The 24,012-nt window shown below is 35.5% G+C and overlaps 3 protein-coding genes across 4 annotated transcripts in view; 1 reads left to right on the forward strand and 2 right to left on the reverse strand.

Annotated features, from left to right (window-relative positions):
• Positions 1 to 11,384, reverse strand: part of LOC129770991 (serine protease nudel) — a 56,477-nt gene extending 45,093 nt beyond the window's left edge. For both annotated transcript variants that reach the window (XM_055774217.1, XM_055774216.1), the window contains exon 1: positions 11,040 to 11,384. In XM_055774217.1, coding sequence (XP_055630192.1) covers positions 11,040 to 11,067 — 28 coding nt within the window. In that variant the 5' untranslated portion in view covers positions 11,068 to 11,384. The remainder of the gene's footprint in view (positions 1 to 11,039) is intronic.
• The window catches only part of LOC129770993 (putative alpha-L-fucosidase), a 442,537-nt gene that overhangs the window by 142,682 nt on the left and 275,843 nt on the right, over positions 1 to 24,012 (forward strand). The window lies entirely within an intron of this gene.
• Positions 12,446 to 24,012, reverse strand: part of LOC129770992 (zinc finger MIZ domain-containing protein 2) — a 216,496-nt gene continuing 204,929 nt past the window's right edge. The window contains exon 11 of the mRNA XM_055774218.1: positions 12,446 to 14,330. Within this exon, the coding sequence (XP_055630193.1) occupies positions 14,193 to 14,330 (138 nt within the window). The 3' untranslated portion in view covers positions 12,446 to 14,192. The remainder of the gene's footprint in view (positions 14,331 to 24,012) is intronic.

Genomic DNA, 24,012 nt, shown 5'->3' on the forward strand with positions numbered 1-24,012 from the left:
CTTTTGGCAGCAATCAGACTTTTTTTGGAAGCGTAGAATCGAAGTAGGCAACGACTGTGCCCGGTTTGTTGTCTCCAATGTGGTGTAAATTTAAACTTCAATTCGAAAATTGCACTGCATTTAGTGATCAGTATAATCGGTATAATAGTCAACTAAAACTCTGGAATGGTACCTAAACTTAATCTAAAGTAAGTACTACATTTAACGTCCGGTATATAAGAGTGATTGGTTATAAAACAAATGGTTAAGTTTGGCGGATTACAGTTACACTTACGAAAGAAAGAAAAATGAAAGAAAGGTCGATTTAAGTTACTAAGTTGTTCCTTATATCTGAGCTTTAAGCATAAAAATGCTTATAGCAACATTCCAACATTATCAGATTCCTTCCGTTGCAACGGTTCAATGGAATCAAATTATATGCGCACGAAGCATTTTGTTGTTTGATGATTTATTTTGGCACACGAGCCCCGGTTTTACATTCACACTTGGCCTACTGACATCGAGTAGCTGGTGTTTACGTCGATCAGCCACCTGACTGATCAGAACTCAGGAAATAATTCGTTAAGCCGGGTTCAGACGGTGCGAGTAAACATACGAGTCGGTCTAGTCAGTTACTGCAGTGCAGCTACTCACACCGTGTGAACACATCATGCCAGCTAGTGTCATGTGTGATTCGGTGTGCGAGCTACTTCAAAGTTTTTTGAATTTACTCGCACTCGCATCCCTCAAAACGTCAAAAACAGATTTTAGCGCTCGAATCAGGGATGCCAAATCTTGACATTGTCTTTACATTTCTCTATTTTTAAGATATTTGAAAATATGCGAAGATATTTATAGACTTGAAAATTATTGGAAGAACAAATTAAACCCTCATAGTTTCTAAACGGAATCGTTATTATTTAGTTTTGCACGCTGACGGGGCACGTTTTTTAAAAATAGTTTTCTTGGGGATCTAAATATAAAATCATTATCGGGCACGATTTTAATTCAAAATTCACTCAAAACTTGCAAAAAAGTATTGTTCTAAGAAACAGAATATATATTCGATTTAGAAAAAGTAGATTTTCATTCATTATTTTAGTTTTTGAGGCGTATTAATTGCTCCTGCAAATCTACTAACATTTTTATTTCACAAATTGGTACACGAAGCTGCTGTCAAGGCGAAATAAATCAAATTTTGAAAAATCTTTTAGACTGCCATTTGGAGCACCACATACTTTCGGAATTATTTTAGCTATGGATGCTTTCGAGATTTTAAAAAATTTCGACAATAATCTGAACGATATTCCAGAAGAAAGGCACATCATTTCTAGTTTCACTCTTGTAGGTTTAGCATCCTTCATGAGTGTATCTTGGCGTTATATTTGTGGAGCAATTAAATCCAACAGTTTTCTCACTTTTTCAGGTGTTATTCTCAACACTGCTCTGTACTCTCGGAGATCATCATTGTAGAGTTACTTCAATATTGTATTTGTTGCTTCTTTTCTTTGCATCCAATTCCTGGCCCGAATCCTTTTTTCTTTCTGCTTTTTTCGGATAGTACCTTCAGTATAAAATAAATTCAGCACAAAGTATTTTTAAACACGGCCAGCGTGTGTTTCGCTATAAAATTGTGTAATGATAAATTCAACTGAAAACCTAAGATGAAAACTGCCAATAAAGAAGCCGATTTCGGATCAATCATCTGACAAATTCGGACCTGATTGCTGTTTCTGACTATTTGATGGACATTTGAAAAATCGCCTGGCATCTCTGGTAAACCCGTGTCGTGGTATCTGGTTTCTTGTCAGCAGCTCACATTGTGTGAACGGACAAGGCGAGTCAACCATTTGTCAAGCGAGTTCACCGGGTCAGTAGCTGCTCATTGTGAAGTCAGCTACTAGTAACGTATAAATGGGCCTTTAGTGAGCGAATCGATGCGCGCTCCATGTAACAGTAGTATAATGGAGGGTATGATACTGATTTCATTTTTGAACTTCGTCTGGAAAATGTTTGCAATATACTAGGCGACACATTTCGGCTCGACAATTAAATTGTGTTGAAAAAACGGTTGATGGGTTATACCTATGATATAACCGCAAGATTGACGTAGGACTGCCGTTGGTAATCAGTTGTGTATTTTCAATTAGCAGTAATGGCACTTCGAATGTTCCTAATTGGGTAAATTATTGATTGAACTAGTGAATGAATGAAACAATTTACGAATTCAATTGCAAATAAATCCCTATTTAGGTCAATTCATGTATTATGGCGTCGTGCACAAATTACGTATCGCGATAAGGGGGGGGGGGGAAGGTGGGTCGAGGTTGCGTTACTTTCTGTGTATTAGAGATAGGAAATTGCGTTACGTAGGGGAGGGAGGGGGTCCAAAATCTGGATTTTTGACATTACGTAATTTGTGCACGACGCCTATAGTAGTGGGTATCACCGCAAATAGTTATCAATTTGCCTAATCATCTAACGGTATGCGAAGAAGTTCAGTGAGCTGGCGACATGAAGAGGCATGCAGTCCTGAATAAACGAGCCAAAGCGTTGTATTTCTACCCGATTTTGTAGACCGTGTTAGCTAAACGCATTCTGGAGTGTAAAAATGCATGGGGTTATAAAACATGTTTTGCTGCTTGAATCTGTTTTGAAATGCCGATTTTCCTTGGATCCATGGTTTTGAAGTCTGTGTTAGGGAAACATTCCGACTTGCAAAAACGAAAACGAGTATAAAAGTACCCACTGCTTGTATCTATTTTGAAATGCCGATTTCCCTTGGATCCATGGTTTTGAAATCTGTGTTAGAGAAACATTCCGATTTGCAGAAACGCAAACGAGTACAAAAATACCCGCTGCTTGTATCTTATTCTGAAATGCCGATTTCCCTTGGCTCCATGGTTTTGAAGTCTGTGTTAGGGAAACATTCCGATTTGTCAAAGTGCAAACGAGTACGAAGGTATCCGTTGCTTGCATCTATTTTGCAATGCCAATTTCCCCAGGCTCCGTGGTTTTGAAGTCTGTGTTAGGGAAACATTCCGACTCGCAAAAACGAAAACGAGTATAAAAGTACCCACTGCTTGTATCTATTTTGAAATGCCGATTTCCCTTGGCTCCATGGTTTTGAAGTCTGTGTTAGGGAAACATTCCGATTTGTCAAAACGCAAACGAGTACGAAGGTATCCGTTGCTTGCATCTATTTTGCAATGCCGATTTCCCCAGGCTCCATGGTTTTGAAGTCTGTGTTAGGGAAACATTCCGATTTGCAAAAGCGCCAAGGATTAAAAAGTACTCGCTGCTTGCATGTATTTTGCAATGCCAGTTTCCCCAGACTCCATGCTTTTAAAGTCTGTGTTAGGGAAACATCCATTAATTCCTGCGATGGTACCTCAATCGCTGTTCAATTATAACTGAGTGGATTTCCGAGCGGCGCTCGCTTATATACCGATTGGTGATTTCAATAGCCTGTTTTGAAAGCAATTTTAAGGCTATTGAAACAAGTTTTTTGATCAAAAAGTAACAAGTATATAACGCGTAGACATTTTATCTTTCGAATGAAGTGCTTATCATACCATTTCGTTCAGTTGTTTAGGAGGTATTAACGCTCAAAATCTCGGTCTCCAGCGTAACGCTTTCGTTTTCGAAACTTTGATATTACACCCCGGTATAGAAATGAAAGACGTAGTCCTACGTCAAAACTATTTGTGGCGTGCGTAAATGCCGCAGCCTACTTGTTGCCTGAACTTTACCTCAGTGGACTCTGGGTTCAATAATTTATACGAGGGCTTTGTTGGTATTAGAACAATGTATCTGATGATCTTTTCAGTCAGAATGAACTAAAAATTATTTTATTTTGCTGTATTTTCACAATTTTATAAGTTTCCTAAAAAGAATTTGAACTCGATTATATACAGTCTTCGGTTTCTTTTAACTTCTGATTCAAAAAAAAAAAGTTTTCATTTGTTTTTTGTACATATATTTTTGGTTTTCTGATTATAAAGAAAGAATTTAGTTTTTGATTCATCCTTTTAAAGTAATAAAATACCTTTCTCGTATAAAAAATCAGAATTCCTTCAGAAGATGGTGGAAGATCATATTTGATGATAAATATCCTTCTACGTACATGTTCGAATTCCAACAATGACAGAGTTATTGAGCTTTTTCTATGTTTCTGGCCCTGTTTGCAAAAATTATGCTACGTAAGATAATTCAGTTGCTTCCATTTGAAAGATGAGAACATTTTATACAGGATACAGCTGTGAAATCTCCAAATTAGTGGATTTAAGCAACATTTTAGAAGTGAAAAATTTCAAAGTTTGTGGTTTTTACGGAGTTACTCTTAATTTTATCCAAAAAATACATAATAAACTTGAATGTTTTTATCGACCAAATTAAAACTCTTTAACCGCTATACGGTTTCTTTTTTGACACCCAACTTCTATCTTCTTTAAATTCCGCTGCAATATGATTTTAATCAATTCCTGGTCAATCTTCAACTAAAATGTACCAAAATCACGATTTTCACTTCACTGTACTCGTAATAGACAATTAACATTAACTTTAACGTAGACACATTTCATTTTCGCTTAATATAAATTGAAATGAATTTAAAAAAAATCGAACTGTATAAAATCAAATCTTAAATTGTATATAATCGAATCATATACACTGCGTATATATAGAACCCTGGTTCAGATAGCTTTTCATCAACACCAATGTACAGTCAGAAGTTCAATGAAGTACTTAAGAATCATTTACTTCTGTTTTTGAATCAAAAACACCATGATTATTGGGTAATTTGGCATCAATTCATAACATCCGGAAAGTTGAGGCATGGTTTGATGAATAAGGGCTTCAGATTCTGGACTGGTCAGCCTGTTTAACAGATCAAAACCCTATCAAGATCTTATGAGGAGTGGTTGTACGAATAGTAGATGCAGATTACAAGCAGTATGAGTAATTTGAAGAGCTTAAACGAGCAGTATCCTCTGCGTTGAACGAAATAAACACTACAACATGCCACAGCTTGGTGAAAACCACCCCGAATGGGTTATTTGAACTGATTTTGAACTAAATATGATCTACGAAATAGAAACTTATTGTAATTCATGTGAAATTGACGTTAATTATGTAAAAGAATGAGAGTTTTTCCATCTGGTTCTATAGTAATGAAACACTGGAATTTTTGTTTTTTGAATGTTTAGTGCCTGAACACAACAATAAAATCTTTTGAATGATGATAGTTGTTATATCTTACGCTATATACTTCAATTCAACCGACTTCTTACATATCTCTGGAAAGTCAGAAGAAATGAGTGGTTCTATAGTTGTGAAACGCAGTGTTTAATCGAGTCCGATGCGTAGTAGGTCTTAAAACTCCGTAAACGCTGTACACAACAATGTTGTAAATAGTGTAGTGTTGTAGAAGTAAATTTGGAGAATATTGTATGTTTTTTAAATTATCTTCAATGTTCAGATCGTCCATTTTTTTATACTTTCATATTTTTTTTAATTTTCATTTCATTCAAAATAGTATTTTTATTTTCATTTTCTAAATCTTTTTCCTAAATATTCTAAATTTACTAAACTTTCAAAAAAATTGAACCTTTATATTTTCTTTATTTATTTTTTTTTAAATTTTCAGATTTTCTAGTTTCACTAAATTTTTAAAATTTTATAATTCTTTTAAAGAAAGTGAAAAAAAAAAGGTTTTTTTTAAATTTTCTATTCTTTCAAAATGTTTTTAAATACATTTTCAATGGGTTTATTCGGCCTGATTCTACGCGGCGTGTGAGGTGAGATGACAATTGTCACATCACCATCACGCAACTCTCCTCACTCTATTCCTACAGTCGTTTCGGATGCCGTGAGAGGTTCATTTGATGTATGTGAGAGGATGAACAGCAAGTGACAAGGCGTTCATTCTGCTGGTTGCCAAATCTGATCAGAGATGCCACATTCGCACATGTGTTCACGAATTTGTAGACATTTAACTTTTATCATAACCTTTTATTCCTGCTGCAGGCTATTTAAAATAGTGACAAAACATTATTGATTCCATATGATAAACGAAGCTGGTCAGTATGTCAGACATTAGCACATATTTACAAATATTTCAGATTTTTATCGCATATATTTGAGAAAAAACATCTGGCATCCCAGAATTTTATTTGTTTCGCTCAGAGAGGTCAGATATTTGTTTTGCTGCAGTCAGTACCGTATCTATAGATCTGATTTAACCTGGTCTGTTGTTAGTGTATCAGGACATTCTGCCGAATTTGCAGGTATTTGATTTAGATTTGGTGAAACAGTTGATTGCATCCTGTAAAGTTTAGCATTTTTGTTTGTTTTGGTCGTAGTTGCTGCTGCTCTCTGCACTCTCAGTGTTAAATTGTTGCTCTGGCTCCGGCTCGGGCATATACCACGGCTTCTGAAATGGATATGCAGTTCGGTGACGATGACTCGCGGATAGATAGATGAAACACAAGACCCATATGATAGATATATTTTAGAGAAAATAAATAGATTTCATGAAATGAAAATAATTTCGGTGTGCTTATTCGTCCAATTGAGGAATAACAGACTCACTACCGCTTTCACAAAAAAAACTACTTGCAATTTGTCTTTCGTACTGTGAAAATTGAAGATAAATTGAATTTATTGATACATATAATACCATTACTATCGATTTTATACGACCCAAAAAAACACTTATTATTCCTCTTCCTTTTTTCATTTGTTTTCATGCACTGTCGACACCTCAAGACATGTCGACGATTGTCACCTAGAAATCCCAGTTCATGTGACAATCGTCACGTATATTTGAGAGCGGGAATAAAGTGAGAGTTCATTCAAGTGAGATTTCTCACGGCATACACCTGGTGGAATCGCGTGACATAAGTGACAATTGTCATCTCACCTCACACGCCACGCAGAATAAGGCCGATTATACATATTTTTAAACTTTTTCGAATTGTTTGAATGTTTCAAATTGTTTAAATTTTTTGTTGGAAAATAAAAAATCTGAAGTTTTTTAAACTTCTAGATATTTAGGAAATTTTTGAAAATTAAAAAAAAATTGCTCTCTGGAAATTTCAGTGTGTTCTGAAAAATTCTAAAACTTTTTAAAAATTCTGAAATTTTTGCAAATTCTACACTTCAAGAAAATATATCTTCATAGAAAATATATTAAATCTGTAAAAATCAGAAAATTATTTAAAATTCAAAAAAATATATAAGGTTTAGAAAATTTGAGAAAATAAAAAAAATAAGAAGTTCAAAAATTGATGAAGTAAAAAAAAGTCTAAAAAGTTCTAAAAGCTTGAGCAATTCAAAAAATACTAAAAATTTAGCAAACTTGATGATTCTGAAAATTTTGGAAATTTAAAAATCTCAATCTCTGTAAATTCTGAAAATTTCAACAATTCTATAAATTATAAAAATTTGAAAATTAAAAAAAAATTAAAAAATATTTAAAATTCTGAAAAATTAGAATTTTTTTAGAAAGTTTTAATATAGAGACGAATGAATTCCAAAGTTTAATGTCTCTTTATTACAAACAAGTTTTAATACAAACAAGAAAATTTGAGAACATCAGAACAAAATTAAATTTAAAAAGTTTGAAAATTGTTGAAAGTTTGAAATTTCATAAAGTTTAGACTGGGGGGCCTCCGTAGCCACATTGGTTGCGCGTTCGCTTAGTAAGCGATCGATCGTGAGTTCGAAACTCAGGGCCCTCATTGACCATCTTTGTGTTGTTACAGAATAACTACCTCCACGCAACAATCATCAGCGATGGAGATCGATCCACGGTCGAAATATGATCGATTCATCCATACAACTGCTCTGCTCTGCAAGACACATCGGGCTGCTGTTCTATAAATAACTCAACAATGATCAATCAACTGTCTCCGCTGTCCGGTCTAACTGGATAATGGAAGAACAGATAGAAAACTCTTACGCCTAAATGGCTGCTACTGTGTAAATGTGTGTACCATATGGAATGGTATAGAAGGGAATACTCTAACGCCGAAAAATGGCAACTATGTAATGTGCTAATTATAGATATGATAAATATGTGACATGTACACGATTAAAATTCGGCTCTGTTACAGCTAAAATGTCAATGAGCCTGAAATAAATAAATGGGACAAAAAAAAAAAAGTTTAGAGAATAAAAAAAATAAAATTTTGCAAGTTATAAAAACTCAACAAATTTCAAAAAAGTCAAAACAATAAAAAATCGGAAAATCAGAAATTGAAAAACCAAACAGCTAAAAAAAAATTATAAAAAGATTACGTCGTTAAAAAGTGAAAGTCATGGCCGAAACATTCACGTTTTCTAACTAAGCGCAAGTTCATGAGTCCAATCGCAGAACTGTTCATTGATTGATATTCTAATCGACCTCGTTGAATTTACCTTTCACTATAAAATTCCTACTACTTGAGCTTGAGCTTGGGTAGACTGTACAATTCGTAGTTGCTCTCCGCGATTGACCTGAACCAACCAAATTGCACAAAGAACCCACAGAATGACGCTTGGGACTAGCAAATCATTCTCGTTGTGCAATTTTCGGTGGTTCGAGCTTTAAATGGTCAATAACGACGCCGGCCACGTCCTTACAGTCACCAGGGGAAGGAAGGAATGTTAGTATGATATTCGCCGCCCGAAGGCCAGAAGGGTCGCCTCTATAGCGTGGTTCCCTAGCGTTTATCATGGAAGGGATAGTTGTTAGTGGGAATGGTTAGGAATAATCAGGATTCACTGTGGTAAGTGATGTGATTCTAAAAACGTAAACTCTCAACTATACGGCGAAATGAGATTTGAAGAAAATATACATTCTTATCGGACCGTTCATTCATTTCGTAATTTATCGTGCGTAGTACATAGATATTTTTCCTGACCTGAAAAGGCCATAAAAAACTCCTTCTCCTCTCGTTCTATATATTTTTATTCACTCGCGGAGACCAAGGTTATTTTGGCAACCTGAGAAGGTCGCAAAGAAGCGCTTGTTTCTTTGTTATTATGTTTCAACATATTTTCTAATAACGACGGTAAAGTATATCTTTGAGCAACATGAGAAGGTTGCCGAGAAACTCCTGCAAAATTCAGTTAACCGACGAAATATTATTCAACCTGAGAAGGTCAACCAGAAAATCCCCCTGAAATTACTCGAATCGACAATATATTTAGTGATTCATTACTCGTATCATGTTTTAAAATTATTTGAACGCAGTGGCTGAGATTAGCTCTGGTCAACCTGAAAAGGTCACCGATGAAACTTTTTACAGGGCAGCCAAAAAAATTCTATTTCCGGAAAAACGAGAACACGTATATGTTAGTTACATTTTATCACGCGACGGCTGATTCAAGCTTAAATTTAAAATCTGGAAATGAAAATGTGAAATGTAATCTGAAATATCTTTAAATGTAATGTAAATATATATAAATGTAATGTGAATAGCTGAAATTAGAAATAAAACATTTTTAAAATCGGAACTGCCACTCATCACCGGAATTCGAGTCCAAAAATTCCAAGCATCATCTAGAATCCTTTTCTGCATGCAGATTCCATCTCTGAAGTGGATTGCTGTATTGAGTTCCGTACCATGTGAAAAACCACGCTAGCAGTAACAAGATGATAACTAAAGGGAAGAAATAATAATATACACAAATATACCCATCCCCACATCAAATGTCCCAAGAAACATGTTAAGGAGTATCAAAATAGAATGGACTTATCTCTGACCATATTTGCATCACTACTCCTTTCACTATAAAATTCCTACTACTTCTACCAAAACTCATCATTATAATATCAGATTATTTTCAGACACAATTGTCGTTCAAAATTTTTCAACGACATAAAAAAAAAAGTTATAAAAATTTTAAAAATTCTAAAAATTCAAAACAATAAAAAAATCGGAAAATCACAAATTGAAAAATCAAACGACTGAAAAAAATTATAAAAGATGACGTCGTTAAAAAGTGAAAGTCATGGCCGAAAGTTTGATGGAGAAACTTCAGAAAAAAAATCTTTACAGTCAACTTTTTAAGAATATCTCGAAACACTTTTCTGAGAGTATCCGTTTCTTAAATTTATGTTGAAACAAACTGAATGACTCAAAAAACACAAAAAAGTTCTTTTCATAAGTTATTCGCATTTCCCCAGCAACAAAAATATGTCTGGAATGTTTTCTCATAAGATGATTGGATAAACAGTTGACAAGATATAGCGTAACAAATCCTTAAATGGCCTGGCCGGGTAAGGGAGTAAAAAGTGCCCCCAGACCAAATCACTAAATATGAATTTTGACAGTAGTACTATATTTGAGTTTTTATATGGTACAACATAGGATCTATGGTGAAAATGCACCTTTTAGTTTTTTTACGCCATTTTCAATGGCTTTGAGACAAAAATATGAAAAAAATACTGAAAGTACATCTTACTATGGTGTATCGATCAATATTTTCAAACAATTTTTTCATCAAAAAATTAAATACTAAAAAATATTAATACTTATTCTTATTTTAAATTAAATTAATTTTTTTTTATTTTGAGATTCAGCACTACTATAGTTGTATTCAAATTTGTTCCTACGTCTATTTTAGGTTTTTGAGTTTTGTTTGTAATTTTTAGAGTATTTTTTGCGTTACAAAAAAAATATATATATTTTCTTTTTTTTTTAGAATGCTGAAAAAAAATCCTTTCTTTTTTTTATCTATCCCTTAGGATGCATTATTTTGAATTAGCGGATCGAATCATAGGTATTTTAGTTGAGTTTTCAGTGACATCTCATATGTATTTTAAGATGAAAACTTCAAAAATGTTTGGTCTTTGTGGTTTTTGATGTGTCGGACCTAGTTTTACATGAAATGTTTGGACAGGTAGAAGTACTATTCTCAATGATTAACTAACCGGAAGCACGTCACCTTAAACAGTAATTCCATTGCTCCAGCTTTCAGTTTCATTCCAAATGTGTCCAACATTGTAATTATCCCACATCTCACATAATAAAAAGAAAGAAATTTTCTGGAACCAAATGCAAGATACTTACCTTCTAGAGGCGTCTTCTCAGTATCCATGGTTTAAAATCCACTAAAACACTCAACATAAATGCACAATTTCTGAACCAGAACTGTTTCTTCACTGCACTTCACAATTGCTCGGATGGATAACACTGTGTCATTCCGTTTCTTCATAAAAACCAATATTTTACTGCTTTTTGAATGAATATGCGGATCTCTGTAATTTCGTGCCAACACCGGTGATTGCTTTTGGTCCTCGTGTTATTAGTCCGGAGATCCGCTTTTTTCCACACAATCCACCAACTCTCTCCGGCGCACCGTGAATCGATTGTCCAAGGTTTCTTCCCAGACAGACAAACAGACTTCCGTTCGGAATCGCGACCGCCGTTAAACTGATTTCGCACAAATTCCCTTGCGCAACCGGCGAGTCCAATTTTTTGCTGACCGCAGCTCCGCACGGCGTTAGCTTTTGTTTTGTGCACTTCCTGCAAAAACAATCGCGCCCAATTTGCGAAAAAAAAACAACGCACCTCTCATTCGGAATGAACGATGGAAGAGAGTGAGGAAACTGTTTCTTTCCGCAATTTCAAACACTTACGCATCACTGTTTTTTATTATCATTTTTTAAACCATTTTGCTTTTTATTATTTTCAAAATTTGTTTTCCTCCTTTTTTCATAGGTTTTTCTTAAATATAATTAATTTAAAGTTAATATTTTCAATTACTTTTTTGCCGCTTTCCTTCATTTATCCCGTCGGTGATTTTTTTTGCTCACCATTTTCCAACTTCTTCATGCTTCTCTTTCCGATAGACTATGTACAAAATAATACAGGGTGAACTTAGCATTTTCGCTAACTTTGCATTTTTATATCGAGAAATTACAATATGAAGAAAAGAAAGCAGAGTCAGAGGGTATAAACGAAAATGATCTACACTTTCGCGGAATCCTCTACACACAAGTTTAGGACACCGTCAACCGCGAAAAAAAAATCAGATCAGACGCTCCAAAACCAATTCGCTATTGTTGTGGTGTTTGTTTTCGCTCTCCTCCGCCCTTCCCGAAGAATTGCTGATGGGAGAAAGAGCGAGCGAAACAGGAGAGTAAGATTGTTCAAAAAACCCTGCTCGTAAAATACTTGCTTTTTCTCTCTCTCTCGTTCGTGGATTTTCCCGGTATTCTTCTAATTCCGATAATTGGGAAATTTCATTCACACGTTTCTCTTCTTATTTTTTCTCTTGTTTTGTTTGTTGTGTTTAGTATGTGCTTTGCATTAATCTACTTTATCGGTATCAATTTTTGCTGGCTTACGTTTTTTGTTTGTTTTGTTTGCGATTTTATTTCTTTTTGTAAAATATATCTTGGTTTTCATGTGGTTTTGTTTAATGATTTTCATACACTTAACTATAAATAACTATCACTTTGTTTAAATTTGGATTTCTTGTTTTATTTTTTTTTTCTTCAAATGGTTTTTTCCCTCTGTAGTATTAATGCGTGTTGTTGCTTGTTGATGTTTTTTTTGGAACTTGGACATTAAAAATGACAGTTGATGCCGGCGATGAAACGGGTAGAAAAAGGAGGTTATAAGGGTGGTAAACAAAAACCGGTAATTTGCGTTCGCTGTGTCGATGTGTTGCGCTGGTAGATTGTGTCTGTTGTTTGTGAGTGTGTGTGTGTTTTACGTCTAAAACTAAATATAAATTACTATCTGCTTAAGCTTGGAACTTTGACGTTACGCGAGAGGAACCAACCATTCATTGGTTCCCATGAATTCCAAGGATTCACTGTTGTGTGAAATCGGTTGGTAGACGACAACAGTAAACAGTAAACAATGTCCACTGCGTGTTGAAAAAAAAAACAAAATGGTGGTGATGGAAAATTCAAAATGCAGAAAGGAACAAATGCTCACAAAGATGAATTCTATTCTCTGTGTGTGTGTGTGTGTGTGTGTGTGTGTATGTTTGTGTGTGTTTCTCTTAGTTTGGAGTATATAAAAATACTGGCCTCGCGCTGGCGCCATCTTGATTAATCGATTCAGTTGTTTCATAGATGTCATGATGAGCTTTTCTTTTTTTTGTTTGTTTGTTTACAGTAAAATCAAAGGTCACTACGTTGAAGCCGTTTATTTCCTATTCAATATTTTTTCTTTATTTTCTTCGTGTCATTCAACTGTAGGTCTTTGCGATTAATTACGTCAATTTGCGTCCAGATTTCGTATTATGTAAATACAGATTGATTAATTTTGTTACTCTACAAACATTTAAGAGAGCGAAAATTATAACCATGTTCCACTTGTTATGTGTATTAATTGGGTTCCTTTTTTTGTTATTATCAATTAATTGTTAGCAGTTTTTTTTCCTTGCTTCAATGTATGTATGCATGTGTGGGTGTGACTTAGTTTAAATTTAGTTAGCTGTAATTTTAATATATTAAATTTATATATAATAGTTTCTTGATTCTTTTGTACATTTTTGATTAAAATTCAATATCTTTAAGTGTAACATTTCTCTTAAACAATTCTTTTATTCTTTGTTCCTTAACTCAATGCTCAATTTTCCAAGATCAATTTATCTCTATAAAACAGAGTCGATCCTTTTGTCCCCGAAAAACTTAGGCGAAACAATAGTACTATACTAAGCGCTTCCCTTGCTTGCTCTTGCTTCTCTTCGCGTCGTTTTTGTTTTTTTGTTTTGTACAAAAATAAATAATTATCCTTTTTACAGAAGACACTAAAAACTATTTCATAGAAAATAAATATTCAATTTAAAATAGAAAAACCGCAGCCCCGTATTTCGCACGCCACAAAAAAAACAGGAAAACGAGTCGAGGGGAATCCAAAAACTGTTTCATGTTTTTTGGCTATCACTTCCTAGGTCCTTCGATTATTTTCGCTCACAATAAACGGTTTCATTGTTGTTGTGTTTTTGCTTGGTTCGAAATCAGATTTCACGACGAATAGTATTTTTTTCACACAAACAGGAAAACAGTTTTTTTTTGCTGTTGATTTTTTTTCTATACAAACAATTTTGAAGTGTGTGTGTGTTGTGTGTAATTTTTGTTTATTCATATTTTTTTGTCGCTCTGTGACTCATGCTTAGGAAACAAAAAACAATCCCATAATCACATTCGTTAGTTTACCGTTGCGTTTGCGTTGCGCGGTCAGATTTTCGCTGCATTTGTCTTTCTAGTCGAACAGTGCTGCCAGAATGTCGTCACTGTTGGCGTTGTTGCTGGAGCCACTTGAGGGCGGCGTGTTGAGGTCGGGCGGAGGGTCCAGATAGGAGAGCAGCTCCATCGGATCGACCACGTTGTCGGGAAGAAGCTGTAACGAAAGGGACGACAAAAAATGGAAATTAGATAAAAGAAAATAACAATTAATTTTTCAAAATATTTTTTTCAAAGTTATTTTCAACGAAAAATCATGACGCGATTTTTAATGATAATAACAGTTCAGCTGAGAAGTTCATTAGGTTGACGTCTAGATGGCGCCCCTTGTAAAAATCTACTTGACTATCACAAAGTACCATCTTTCAATGGATACGTGTCAAAATTTGACAGCAATCGGTCGATTAGTTCGTGAGTTACAACATTGAGAGTGAAGCAACTTTTGTTATTGTGAAAAAATGGGAAAATCACAAATCAATGAAAACGATAGCAAAGTTGCATGAATTGGGCTTCGAATTGCTGCCGCATCCACCGTATTTTCAAGATCTGGCCCCCAGAGGCTATTTTATATTCGCATACCTGAAGAGAATGCTCGCTGGTAAGAAATTTAAGACCGATGATGAAGTGATTACCGAAACTGAGGCATATTTTGGAAAAACCGAAAGAGTACTATAAAAATGATATTGAAAAGTTGAAAGATCTATATAATCGCTGTATCGCCCTCGAAGGCAATTATTTATTTATTTATTTATTTATTTATTTATTTATTTATTATTATTATATTCATCTAACTGACAAGTCTTAATGAATAATATCGCAGTACATCATGAAAGTATTCAGATCTAGCCACACTTCTCGAAAACAGCTGGAACGCTCGCCAAACTCGAACAAATCCTCAACGTGAGTAAAGGAGCGAATCATCGATGATATGGGCTCATTATATCCAAACGCTGTGCGATGAAATCTCGAATGGAGCAAAGCGGTGTTTCGTAGAGCTCGAGAAGGAACTCTCAAATCGAGTAGCGACAGCAATCGGGGGCAGTCGACTTCATTCTTCAGCAGCTTCCCCACAAATGTTACCTGCTGAATCCTCCTACGTCTGGCCAGGGTATCAAGGTTCATTAACTTGCAACGGTCACGATATGATGGTAAGTTTGCAGGGTCTCGCTGAGGCAAATCTCTTAGGGCGACATGAATAAACCGTTTTTGAATCTGTTCGATTCTCAAGCTCCAGTTCAGTTGGTGGGGCATCCAAATTAGAGATGCGTTTTCCAGGGTAGAACGAATCAATGAACAGTACAGGGCTTTTAAGCAGTAGGGGTGTTTTAAATCTTTGGCCAAATTATAAAACCTAATTGTCGGTTGGCTTCAGCAACAGTGGCATTTCGATGATCAGCAAATGAAAGCTTTTTATCTAATAAGACGCCTAAATCACTTATTGGTTCAACTCTATTGAGCTTGAGCTTGAGCTTGTGCTTGGGTAGACTGTACAATTCGTAGTTGCTCTTCGTGATTGACCTGAACCAATCAAATTGCACACAGAACACTCAGAATGACGCTTGGGGCTAGCAAATCATTCTCGTTGTGCAATTTTCGGTGATTCGAGCTTTAAATGGTCAATAACGACGCCGGCCACGTCCTTACAGTCACCAGGGGAAGGGAAGGAATGTTAGTATGACATTCGCTGCCCGAAGGCCAGAAGGGTCGCCTCTATAGCGTGGTTCCCTAGCGTTTATCATGGGAGGGATAGTCGTTAGTGGGGAGAGGTAAAAATCTGGTTTCACTGAGGTAAGTGATGTGATTATATAAACGCGTACTCTTAACTATTCGAGGAAATGAAATTTCGAAAATAATATTCATTCTGACCTGAGAAGGTCACTGAGAATGCTCATTCAAAAACTCTCGAACTATGTATTTTAATTCGTCACTCGTATTGCATTTTACTTTTTCTCAACTGTTTTGACCGAGGATAATTTTGGCAACCTGAGAAGGTAGCCAAGAAACTCTTTTCATATTCCTCGAGTAGACGATATATGTTCAAACTTGATAAGGTCACGGAGAGAGTTTCTGACTTAGGGGTTTATACATTACTTTCTCTGCATTATAACCATTGATCACTGGTGCGCCAAAAAATTATTAGAGGCTTTGGACCCTCTGCTCTGATTCCCAATAATTCCAGTTCTAACTAAGAATAGATCAACAGCAGTAAAAAACAAAAAAAAACAAAAAAAAAGCCAAGAACATAAGAACAATCCCAATCGCGCAGCCCGCCATGATGCGATAAAAAGGCTGAAAGAAACCAGCCCTCCAACTCCATGCCGCGTCCGTACATAGAGCTAGAAAGCTGGTCTCCCTCAACCCTCCCCCCACACCACAACAAACTGGACGACCACGACCGCCCCATGCTCCCAACTCCTTCCCAATGCTGTCGATTTATTACCAATATAAAAAAAAATTGTGTTGAGAATAAAAAGGGGAACTTAGCTGATTTTGCCGCGCTCAACGATGATTTTTTTTGCTGTTATACATTCACTACCAAGTAATACTTCGCACTCGATATAAGAAAGACAAGAACAAACCCTTATTGGTTCAACTCTATTGAGCACAATATATCCAATGTGGTAGTCGAAAATTATGGGCTGTGATATCCGATGAAACGTTATGATGGAACACTTCGGAATACTGACAATCAACTTGTACCATCGGCACCAGTCGACGAACACATTTGACAAATGTTGTAGACGATGACAGTCTTCGATGCTCTTTACCGCACAATGCAATTTCAGATCATCAGCGTAGATTAGTTTACAGCCATCGCCAAGTAAAAGCGCCACACCATTGAAGAAAATCTTGAAAAGAAGAGGTCCCAAGTTGCTACCTTGAGGTACTCCACTCAAGTTTTCAAACGGAGCTGAAGTACATATCCCCAATTTGACACGAAGAACTCTGCCACGCAGATACGAGTTGGGCCATTCAACTAGTCTATCCGAGGCACCAAGCTGGCTTAGTTTATGTGTTAATATTCGGTGGTCAATTTTATCGAACGCAGCTTTGAGATCGGTATACACCACGTCTATTTGAGTTTTAGCTTCCAGTTGAGCAAAACAAGTAAACGTAAAATCCCGCAAATTAGTTGTAACCGAACGACCTGGCATGAACCCATGCTGGTCAGGAGAAATATAGCATTTCGCACCAGTGGGTATGCTTTGTTAAATAATAAAATTGAATTTTGCAAAAAAAAAATTGTTTGTGTGTAATCTTATAAACTTTTTAGCCGAAGTGTTAGCACAAAAGAGAGAATAAATAAATTGATCAGGAAGAGCCGACTTTCTTCAGGTAATAAACCAGTGTTCAAAATATGGATTGTTTCTAAATACGTGGACGATCCAGAAAGTAACAGATTTTTTTGATTAAGGCGTCTGTGGGCGGATCAAGAGCCGCCATTTTGATTTTAAAGATTACTACGCTCAATATGCAGTTAGAAGAAGCTAGTGAAGCAAAGTGCACTGAATTTTTTTTTATCTCAATGATTTCGATGAAAATTAATTTTTTCGGGAAATATTAGGAGAACACTTCGGGTAATATTGAGCAACACTCAAAAATCGGTCCCGTCACGAAAAGTTATCCATTTTTGAACGCCTATTGCTAAGTTATTTTTTGTGAATTTATGAGATTTTTAACCAATTGATTGCAAGTTCTCCAACAAGCTATTGCTATAAGAAAAAGATATATTTTTTCACAATATTTGACAAATTATGTCAAAATAGTGCTGCGATGAGTGCTTTTCATTTTCCATACATTTGTACTGTAAATTTCTGTGTTTTCCTACCCGTGCCGTGAATGGAGAGTTACTTTACACATATACCACTGCAAATCATCTGGTTTGGTGTGTCATCGTGTCAAAATCGGTTGCCGGCGTGCGTCGAGCGAGTTCAAAAGCTACTTTTCTCAAGGAATGAGCGGAGTTCAAGTAAAGTTTTGCAAAAGAGCCTTTCTCAAGGCTAGAAATGAAATAACTATAATGTTTAAAGTCTCTTTAATGCAAAAACCGAACAGAACCACGGCAAATACTCTGAGCCGAATGAATCGAAAGATTCACTCGAAATGCAAATATAGTACATGCAAAAATATTGCAACTTAAGCTCCGCCCGTTTGTGATTTATTGCAACGGGTGAGAGTATAAAAGATGCGATTTTAATTACACTATCGAGAATCGTGTAAAAAATCACGGAAAAAATCGCGTAAAAAAAGAATCCAGTGTATGATGTTAATCGAAATATACATACCCAGCAATTCATTCACATTAAATCATATAACTTGGCATTATCTAAGTTGCATACAAAGGGGGCTCGAATCATAATAATATATAACAGGGGTGGCCAAACTTTAGGGCATTACGGGCGACTAATTGTTCAAATGTTAGGCTGCGGTCTACCAATGTTGACTGTATCAATAAGTCATTGGGAAATAAATGTAGTATACTCACACACTTAACCCACAGACTGCGCGTGTCTCTGTGATTTAGCTATTGTGTATTTTGGGCGTTATTGGTATTTATTTATAGTAAAAAAAAAAGAAATAATTGAAGGAAAAATTCCAGAAAATATTTTTTCTCCTACTTTCAATAGTCATTTTATTCAGCCTCCGCGAAACAAAATTATTGATTCTTGGTCTGTGAGACCGTATGCGTGAGTATAGAAGGGGTAATTAAAGGAAAATTATAAGTCATGCTAACACGTATTCAATGATAAACTATTCTATAAAATAAAAACAATCATCGGTTACTAAATAATTGATAAGTAATTCTTTATTAAGTCTCATCAATCAATATCGTTGATTTTTTTAAAGAAACTTTCATTTCTGAACACAAAAAGCACTTAATATTTTTCATAAAAATTCACTCAAGATAATTATTGTATTCCAGAATCACCTAAAGGTAAAACTAGAGATGAAACGGATATCGGGTAACTATCCGGTATCCGGCCTATCTGGCCAATATTTGCTATCCTGCGGTTACCGGAATACCGGATATTAGGGAAAAAAAATCTATAATTTTTCATTAAAACAAGTTCAACATATTTTTTTCAAAATTAAATAAATATTAACTCATAACATTAAGTCATTAGCACTATTACCTTTATTATGATTACCGAATATTTAAATTCGTAGTACTTACTCTTACTCGACTAGAATTAAAATTATTTCAATATATTCACAAAAACTTCATAATTGTAATAGAAAATCCTTTACAAAAAAAAAATCTGTTCGATATTCTTTGCAGAAAACTCGATACTCTATTAGGGAATATTCATTCTGATGCGATGGGCAGATCAATTGTTCACTATTCTTTTTTCTTAAGAATCGAGGTTTCCCAGTGGAACCTTGTTAGCTTCAGATTCCCGGTTTTCCCGGTCAGCATTTCAAACAAGTTCGATCTTGTTTGATCCTCAGAGTGTGCACACTTTGAGCTCGTCAACAGCATACACACACAATCGACCGACGCCGCGATGCCTCGACCGAATGTTCACTTTTTCACTTCAAAGAATCGAGTTTTCCCAGTGGAAAATCTCGTCAATTATCAATTTCGGCTGTTCCAAACGAAGATCCGGTTCGAATGACCTATGGATTTCAGCCTTTACTTCAGTGGACTGAATAAAATCTACTCGCGTTAGCGAGAAAGAAAATAAACTCGTCTTTCGTTTTACACGTTACAATTATAATGAGTTTTTCTTTCTTCAAGTATATGACATAAGAAGGTGACAATAAAACGGAACAAGATAACTAAATACAGGGGTAGCGGTGAATTATTAGATTGCGGGGCGTAAACACATTCTATACGAAAAATTTAATCATAGTTCATTATTTTTAAGTAAAAATACGTTTATTACTTCCTACAATGCAAATAAAGGGCCTCGCCCTTGTTCTCGACTTGAAGCTTGTCGAATATCCGAATATCCAAACAAAATATCAGGAATGCAACAAGCAAATCAAATAGCTCGAAAAATGATGCCGACAGCTTTCACCCGACTGCAAAATAGAGCTAACCAGCAAAATTCTGTTCATCTAGAATGACTTCATAGGATACAATATTTAATTTTAAAAATTTCTAACTTCTCATTCATCACCGTTGTTCTATTCATGACAATATTTCTTGGAAGAAATCTGCACAATTAATTCACATTACTTATTATAGTTTTGAAACAAAAATAACAATAAATTCGCAGTTTTCAAAGGCGGAATTTTCTCTTCAAAAATGTAGTTTTTATTGATTCTCGAAACCTTATGCCGAATGTTTCCAGCATTTTCAATTTGTCTATTTACAAATAATATGCATGGAGGAAACATTGTTAAAATTGTCTCTAGTGGTAATTTTTGCTCTATTACAAGTAATGTCGAACAATTGGATGTGTTAATATAAATAACTAACAATCTGAAATAAAATATCAAAACGGGAACTTTAATGAAAAATATCTACTCTTACAACTAATATGTTTTATTGAGGTCGCCTTATAAAATGATCATGGCAAAAGGCGGATGGATATTTTATCCATTTTATTCGGAGGTAGCTGGTCTAGGATAGCAGCTGGCGGGCACCTAGGAATACCTACGCGGGCTACCGTTTGGTCATCCCTGATATATAATGACGATCAAACTATACATTATGTATATCTTCTTCTTCTTCTTCTGCTTCTTCAATGGCACTAACGTTCCTAGAGGAACTTCGCCGTCTCAGCGTAGTATTACTTGCATAATTTTTTTTATTAGTACAGGGTGGGCCATTTAAAGTGGAAGGATTTGTTTTTGCAATAGCAAAGTAAAGAAGTGGAATTTAAAAAATTTTTTTTTGAATTTCATTTATTTTGGTCCAAGGAGATTTGTTCTAACTACTTTTTGATTATGATATCTCGTAAATGACCGCCTCTGGCCTTGACCGCAAAATGTGCCCTTTTTTCGGCATTTTCCATCACTTTGCCCAATGTTTCGGCCGATATGGCAGCAATTTCTTGTCGGATATTGTCTTTCAGCGCAGCCAGGGTCCTTGGTTTACCAGTGTATACCTTGGATTTTAAATATCCCCATAAAAAAAAAGTCAGGAGGCGTCAAATCAGGTGATCTCGGTGGCCAGTCATAATCGCCGTTTTTCGATATTAATCTTCCGGGGAACATTTCGCGCAATAATTTGGTCGTGGCAGCCGCTGTATGGCATGTAGCGCCGTCCTGTTGGAACCAGTAATTGTCCAATTCATTTTCACGAACAAATGGTAATAAAAAGATGCCTAACTCTTGCGAACGATGGCGACCTGATGTCGATGGAGTCTCTGCAACACTGGCTCGAACGGCATCAGTATTCTCGTCGAAACGTCTTGGTCGTTGTCTGGACAGATTGTTGGTAATGCCAGTGCATTACCAACACTATCAGACGATATAAATTTGGCATATAATCGACGTATAGTGTTGTCTCCAGGCGATGTTTTAACTTTATTTTTATTTTTCCACGCACGTTTAGTTAACACAATTGAGAAGTTATTTTGAATGTACAGCTGAACAATTTCAGCGCGTTGTTTAGGTGTGTATTGTTCCATGGTTAAAATTGTACTGAAATGACGCTTCCAACGCGGTATGACATTTGTTAATCTGACATCTCTGTCAAAAGTTATGGGGTTGCCAGATGCTTCCACTTTAAATGGCCCACCCTGTACTTAGTTGAGATTTCTATGCCAAATAACACGCCTTGAGTGCATTCTGAATGGCAAGCTCTAGAATCCGCGTGATCACAGTGCAAGTCGGAGGAAATTTCTTTGACGAAAAATTCCCCCGACCAGAACGGGAATCGAACCCGAACACCCGGCATGTTAGTTATGACGCTAACCACTCGGCCACGGGAGCACACATTATGTATATCTAAAATCGTTAAAAATGCGAAAACTCCGATTTTCTTCATCAATTCGTAATCCGGTATAACAAGGATCGGTTTACATGACACAGATGCAGTTCTTGAGTCGTATAAACGTAAATTTGAATCAATGTAGAACTTCGAGGAATGAATATTTTTACTTCATGCTATTTGTTTACTTAAACATGTAGCACTTAACCTTACAAAAGCATTTCTGTATAAATTTCATGTTATTTCCACTAAAACACAAGGATATCCAATTGCATCTCTTTCGTATCATATGTACGAGTTTTAACTGCTTATATTTCAGATCAGCTGACCCGGCGAACTTCATCTCACCAAAAATTATTGTTTTGATATGAATTAACTTTTAAAAATCATATCTCAAAAACGAAAAAAATATCATCTCTGATATCAAGATATGCTATTTTAGAATTCACCAGCTTTCAAGAAAAATTATAAAAAAGCGCCCTCTAGTCCAAAGCCATGAAAACAATAAAAAACGACTAAAATCAATAAAAACGAAAATAAAATCCGTTTTCTTTGCAAGTTCAATATTTTTTTATTAAAGGCTTCAACTTGATATGTCCATCATCTAAATCTATTCAGTGGTTCAAAAGCTATGATTTTTTTTTAAAGTCATTTTTGGGAAAAAGTGGAAAAAAAGATTTTTCGGACCATCCTTAAATTGAAATGGGCACCCTTATAAAAAAAAAAAATGCGGGTCTAATGTTTTGCGATAGACAACAAAATTACAACTTTTGACGAAAATCTGAGAACCACTACGATATATGATGATTTTCACACTGATATGACAATGTTATATAAAATATATAAAATGTACGTATGTAACAACATCTTATCACTAGCACATATACAGCATCATATATCCCATAGCTTGGGCGGTATGATATACACGTGATAGACATATATGTCTGCACCCGTGGCCGAGTGGTTAGCGTCTCACATTATAATGCCGGGTGTTCAGGTTCGATTCCCGTTCTGGTCGGGGGATTTTTCGTCAAAGAAATTTCCTTCGACTTGCTTCGTGGTCACGCGTATTCTAGAGCTTGCCTCTCGGAATACATTCAAGGCGTGTTATTTGGCTAAAGAAATCTCAACTGAGTATTACTAAATGACGATAGTTAATACATACGTTGAGACGGCAAAAGTTCCACAGGGAAAGTTAACGCCATTCAAGAAGACATCTAGTGTGACTATTGTCATAATTATATACGATTTACTACAAGCAAACAAAAACAACATTTCCGAAAAGGGGATCTTCATAACTAAATATATTAGGCGATCGTTTACTAAGCGAACAATCGTGGGTTCAATCCTAGGACCCATTGACAATATTCTAAATGGTCTTTTTCTAGGCTAGACACGAATGAACATGAGAGTTTAAAGTCTTTATCATCAAAAAAAGGAAGACTTCCGAAATGAGATGTACAGAAAAAAAATGGGTGGGTTATATCTATGATATAATCGCAAGGTTGACGCGGGACTACCTTATCGTACCAATCATTTGTTTGTATTGATTAAATTTTTGATTGAATGAAACAATTCTAGAATTCAATATATTCGCCTTATGAGTAAAAAGATTGTATAATTCCATATAAGGTAAATTCATGCATTGTGATAGATTATGTTCTTAATTACAAGTAAATTTTATGACAGTACTTTTACGTTTGGTATGATACCTAGGACAAAACATGTGAACGGAAGAATTATCAAACGATTATTTCATTTTACGTTTCCTTCTGAAGTTTGCATCTCTCAAGTGTACGTACTTCTCGGAAGACCGTGTTAAGGAAACATATTCTAGTTTGCACAAAGGCAAGCGAGTACAAAAGTACTCGCAGTTTGCATTTATTTTCTGAGACTATTTTCCCACGCTCCATAGATTTGAAGTCTGTGTTAAGGAAACACATTTCAGTAGGAA

Source organism: Toxorhynchites rutilus, chromosome 2, assembly GCF_029784135.1.
Source record: "Toxorhynchites rutilus septentrionalis strain SRP chromosome 2, ASM2978413v1, whole genome shotgun sequence".
Classification (NCBI taxonomy): domain Eukaryota; kingdom Metazoa; phylum Arthropoda; class Insecta; order Diptera; family Culicidae; genus Toxorhynchites; species Toxorhynchites rutilus.